The following is a 6,219-nucleotide window of genomic DNA, read 5'->3' as shown; positions in this document are numbered from 1 at the left end:
ATGTCTTCATTAATAACAATGAGGTTAGATTCAATGTCGAACACTTACAAAACTATTTACTCTGGTGAATTATTTACAGCTACAAATATACCCAGGTTCCAACCTGAAAATTTTGGTCCAGCGCTTCTAGATACTGAAGGCGGTTCGAAGATAGCTTCCTATACTCCATCCACGACCATTTTAACCACTTGAATGAATCAACTTTAAGTTTTTCGAGTAATACGTAATAACGATTTTTCCAGTATATTACATCCTATAAAAATAACAAAACAAACTCACAGGATATTAGGAAACTACTTTTCGTTCAACCCACTACTAAAGCTTTCCTCGAGGTCGTGTTTAAAGAGTCTGAATTTAACAGTATAAACTTCGCAGTGAAAAGGACACCTAGGACATTGTTTAAATCAGGAGCGGCTGTTTCAATTACTGGTCTACTCGGTGCTGTCTCGTGTGTTCGTTCATTAATATTTCGGTTTTTCAGTACAAGTCTGATCTTTGACTTGGACAATTCTGGACTAGGTATTATAATTTCTTTTCACGGCTTGATTCTCATGACAAATACTCAACTTCCAAAAGACATTCGTATCGACATTTAGGTCCAACACGATTTGTCATTTAGAAATATAATACTATATTTACATATAATATGTAGGCCACCTCCGCTAAAACACACGGTTATGTTTCCGTTCCTCACAGTCCGGTAAGGAAATTTGTTTATACGTAGGAACATACACACATGGCCCATTGTTCTAGACGTCTGGGCCGAGAGCGGATAATAGTTTTGTTTTTTTCGGCGATTGTCTCGCTTACACTTGACTTTTTAATCTCGGTTTCTTTTATTAGTCTAATGAGTTGTCTGGTGTTGCCTTATCCATTTCTTTTGCTTTTCTTGCCCACCACTGCTGACGATCGTTCCGTAGACTTTGCTTTCGCTCTTCATCGCATTCAGAGCTTGAAAGGATGAGTTTACGAGAATCCATCAGTGTATTATAATTAGAAGAAATCCATTGGTTTTTTATAATCCTTTGGTTTACATAACTAGTAGATGTTACTGCTGTTTCCACAGCTGTTCGCATTTCCTTCCAAGCAGCATCTGGGTCAGCCTCGTTTACAGAACTGCCTAAATGTGAACTCAGTTGTTCCTAGAACTTACTTTTGGCTTTCTTGTCCCTCAGTTCAATTCTAATGGGTCTTAATGTGATTTTTCTGTGTCCAGTGAGGCGCAAACAGATGCGTGCTCGTATTAAAGCGTGATCGGAGTCTAAACATGTATTCCAGTAAGAGCGACAATCTTCTATCGAGCCTCTTCAACGATGACTGATGGCAATATGGTCTATTTGAGTCCATCGTTGGTTTGGTGCAGGTGGTCGCCATGTTAGACGATGTCTCCTTATGCTTAAAACTAGTGCTTGCTAAGAACAACGATTGTCTGAGCATAGTTGCAACAGACCATCACCATTATCTGTTCGCTGAGCCGGAATACTAAAATACCCATCGAAATGTCTCTCTGTTCGGTTTAAGCTACGTACTTGAATATTAAAGTTACCTGCTACGAGTACTATGTCTGAGCGTTTAGCTTTTTGAAGAAGGTCAAAAAGCTGTCTGTAAAAGTCATCTTCCACTTGATCCGGACTGCAGTCAGTGGGAGAGTAGGCAGAAACGACGAAAAGGCAACGATGTGTGTCCCTATCCTTCCGAGTTTTTACGGAGCCGTTTAGCAGAACAACACATAAGCGACTGTTAACGGGGATGCACTCTAATAGTGCTTGTTCTGCTCTCGTAATAAGTGCTGTGCCTACACCTGCAAGTCCACGAGAACTACTCATCAGGTCGCCAGATACACAGAGGGTTTACATCGTCGGCTCTCTGTTTTGGCGAGGTGAGATCAAGTGAATGACCACACTGGGATCCTGTATTTGTGTTTTGGAGGCACAGCATCCATCGATGGTACGAGGTTCTAGGTTCTTAGCCCAGAAGGCCTGCTGGCCGGTTTGACATAGGGTACGTACGTTGAAGACTCCAATGTGTAGTTTGGAGCGAGGTTTTGGTAGACCTGGGACAGTGTTATGCGCAATAGAATCGTTGGCTATAGCGGCACGTGAAGAGGAAGTTTAGTATTGAAAGTCGATGTAGGAGGAATAAAAGGAATTGAAGAGGGAAATTGGATATAAATACAGTGATCTTGAGTGCTGTTAGAGGTATGAGGGCAGTTATCGCTTCCCGATTGTTCCAGCCAGTATAGCTCGATTGGTTCATCGCGACACGCAAGCCTGGTCACCACGTTAAAATAGCAGCAAAGGTCGGGTGTACGTTTGAGCATATGCTCATATTCATAATTCCATCTAATAATTTAACTGTGCTAAACCTTATCAGCTGGTTTTGATTTGTTGCTTATTATACATTCAGATATATCTAACTTCCATAGTCTAGTCTCATGATATGGAAAACTCGACAGATAATGAATGATTGATAATGAGTGACTGATTTCAATAGTTCTACAAGTTGCGATATTTCTTACCTGTGCTTAGATCATAAGAGGTAATTAGTTTTCAGGCATGATTGCTGGTTATTGTCTGAACCATTCCCGACTGTTTTTTGAAAAGCATTCACGCTGCTTGATTTTTAATCAGCGAACCTTGTACGATCGTAGAAAATATTATTCCTTCTGAAATGAATCACTCAACTTATTGGTAAGTGCCAATTTAGTGTAATCAGGCCTTTACTCTCAGAACTCATACTTACCCATTAGGGTAATTCTCTGATAATCCATTGTTTTTTCTTAGTTAATACGCCCCGCATAACTATATTTTATTCTGATGGCTTGACTTGGTTCCCATAACAGATGAACCTCACTGAACTTTTCAAGTGGCTTTCCTTTTAATGGCTGTTAATTCCGTTATCCCATCAGAACTACGTCAATTAAGAGCCTGCTTATTATGTGGTCTAGTGAAAACTCTTAACCAATTTCAACTAAACGGATGCGAAAACTGTGAGGACTTTCTAAAGATGCAAGGAGACCGAGAAAAGGTATACGAATGTTCTTCTGCCAACTTTGATGGTTTACTCGCTATGATGTCACCAAACGACAGTTGGGTCGCCAGATGGCAGATGATTGATAAACTTACGCCAGGTGTTTATGCAATCAGTGTTTACGGATCTCTTCCTAGTGATATAGTGCACTATTTACGAAGCAAAGGGATTTCTTATCGATCATTAGACAAAAGTGGTAAATAGTGTCTTCCTCTGCTACGTACATTCATCAACATGGACATTGAGTATTGTCTATTGAATTTCATCAGATAAAACCTTTGTATGAAATCAAGCTATTAGTTATCTTCATGTACAAAATCTCTTTTCTCGAAAAAAGTAAGATCAAACTGTAAAAATACACCATTCTCCTGAATAACTGCCGTATTTTATTAGTAATTAAACCTATGCTTAGAAATTGACTTTTCTCTAGAAACCTGCACTTTTGTTTGATTGTCCCAGTAAGTTAAACGCAGCGTAGGATCTGGCACAAGCGTAAATTGGTCCAAGTTGCCATACTCCATTAGCACAGCGAAATAGCATTGTCAGGGCAAATCTCGCAGTAGCAACAGTATTAGTGGTAGTAAGACTGAAGAAAATATAAATTATCGGAACGAAAATAATACTTATGGGGAATTTAGGATCTAAGGGAAGATAATGAATGTATCTGGGTTACTGTGAACGGTTCCAAGTTATATCATTCAAATTTCCTGACCTTTATTTACGAGAATCACACGGACCCCAACTAGCTAGTTTGCATCTACCTACACGGTTCAGTTTAACAATCAGTCTTCAAAATCTGACATCTGCTAGCTTCCAACTTATTCTTACATCAGTAATCATCGCCCGTCAAGGTAAACGGTGGATGAGCATGCGTAATATATATCCTGACCATCTCAGTCGGTATAAACTCACTAGCTCATCAATAGATTTTACATCTTTCCTTGGTACTCTGGGTCTAACCTCAGAATTGTTGACCTGATACTATCAAAATGTGCAAACAATGGTTCGCAACACCTATGATCGGATGCTAGTAGTCTGTTGATACCCTCTGTTCCTAAAGGCCATGCTTCACAGCCACAAGGTAGAATGAAGTGAACTTCTACACTGTAATCTAATTCTTTATTTGGCAGACGGATATCTCACCTACGCCACAAGATAGTAAACGTCAACAGGGTTCACTGGATTCCTTCCAAGACTTCGTCAGACATCCCATAGCTGATGAGACTTTCAAGATAAGTGAAGTGACCACTACACTCAAATACACTACATTATTAGTTCAGGCGTTGACGCAGACCAGTTCTGAAGCAATATTCTGCATTAAGGTGGAGGAAAACTTATCCCGAACATGATAGCGTGTTTATTTTTTAACAAGAATCAAAATAAGACATGACTAGTACTTATGTAGAGATAGCTATTTACAAAAAACCAACTGAAGCTTCAATGTCGACTGATATCGAGTGTATTTTTCGTTCGCTGGTTTGTAATTTTCCATGAGATTCAAAAAATCATGATATCAGTATATTATGAACGAGATTAATAACCTCCAGTTACATTAGCTGTTTCTAAAATCAATGTGAAAACTACATGATAATCACAAAAGACTTCTAGCATTATCACTTGAGACCTACGTGGTTTATTTTACGAAAACGACCCACGTGGAACTAATTAACAGCTAAGGATCTGCTTTTTGAGAAGGATAAATTCAATAGTTCTCTCTACACTAGCTTTCAAAGGAGATGTATTGGGAACGGTTTAGAACATCTTAGTTAAAAGAGTGGGCCTTTATGATTCGTTGTAATAGCATTTCTATTAGGTTATTAATTGCATCATTATTCACGTCGCGTACAGTATAAAAAGACACGCGAAATCATTTTTAAAGCAAACGGGATTGCTAGACACTCTAAATAAATTAAGTCTTGTAATTGTTTTCTTAGCATTTTGTCTTTTAGAACTGTAAAATGTTAGGATCATTGTTGTTTTCATAGTATGGAGAGTCCAAAAAAGCTACTTACAATTCCAGTGAATGTTACGATAAGTGTATATCGCACGATCAATTTTATATACAAATATTACACAAAATTCCATTAGGTGATGCTTGTGTATTTTGTAAAATATAATTTAGAACTGTCAAAAATAGATATAAACGATTATATTATAACCTATAGGATTCCTTCTATCATATCATATATATAGCAGCACGAGTCTCCTACACAATAGCGAATATTCAACGCTTTAACTGGGTTAGTGGCCACGGTGAGTCCATCTAGGGGAGTTAGAAAACCCTAATTTCAAACCACTGGTGCTTATGGGCTCCAGGATCCTGAGGGGAGAAATGTCGTATGAACCAATTGTTGGTCACCAGCTACCATAGGACTGCATCACCTGACGTTGCTCCACTGCCCTATGGATTAAATCTCTAGACCATAGGCTCAGGGAGTGGCCCCTAACAAAACTACCTGCTTCGATCTGGGTATCCGGGAAGTATCACAACCCTCACACAAATCAATTACTACTGGAAAAATTACTCTTGCTTCAACGATCACTCAGACAAATCTTATTCACAATAGTATGATAATATTCGTCACTCGTGTATTCCTCCTTACAGTCACTTTGCGTATTTTATTTTTTAACCTATCCAGCGGCTTGCCGATGGTGGGAAACCTGTCTTACATAAAAGACCTCAAGTCACTGACTGGTCGAAAGCTGGATGCTACCACCGACTAAGAATGCTGAATCAGTCCTTCTGAAACCACGTATACCATTCAAACTGACCACCTCTAACGTCCACTCACTAATGCAGACTAAACAGCATATAGGATTGCCAATGTCTTTAGAAAGTCTAGAAATCGATGTCTGTCGTCTACTCGAAACCCGTATTCAAGACTCTAGTGAAGCACTGCAAATTCGCTCTCCATAAGTCGCTTCTAAAGGCTTGTTTTATGTGTGTTTATCCGGAGACCCTGTAGCATCGTCTGGTTAAGCTGACGTTGGTGTCGCACTAAGCACTGGAGCTGAGGCAGCACTGATCGACTGGATCCCCTTCAACAGTCGGTTATGTGCTGTTAGATTAGAAAGTTCCATCAAGGTTCAAAGAAGTCGGTGTGAGAAACGATGTTTTTTGTCAGCTCCATCTACGCTCCGACAGATTGCAGCATGGATGCGATCAAGGATGAGTTTTACTACCAATCA

The 6,219-nt window shown here is 39.4% G+C and overlaps 1 protein-coding gene across 1 annotated transcript; it reads left to right on the top strand.

Annotated features, from left to right (window-relative positions):
* Positions 1-418: 418 nt before the first annotated feature.
* Smp_012530.1 (transcription elongation factor SPT4-like protein) lies at positions 419-3,745 on the top strand. The gene is made up of 2 exons (XM_018793635.1): positions 419-519; positions 2,843-3,745. The coding sequence occupies exon 2, from the start codon at positions 2,881-2,883 to the stop codon at positions 3,232-3,234; it is 354 nt and encodes a 117-aa protein (XP_018648127.1). The 5' UTR covers positions 419-519; positions 2,843-2,880; the 3' UTR covers positions 3,235-3,745.
* The last annotated feature ends 2,474 nt before the right edge of the window (positions 3,746-6,219 follow it).

Source organism: Schistosoma mansoni, chromosome 1, assembly GCF_000237925.1.
Source record: "Schistosoma mansoni strain Puerto Rico chromosome 1, complete genome".
In the NCBI taxonomy this organism is placed as follows: Eukaryota; Metazoa; Platyhelminthes; class Trematoda; order Strigeidida; family Schistosomatidae; genus Schistosoma; species Schistosoma mansoni.
This window is presented reverse-complemented; position numbering and strand designations above follow the sequence as displayed.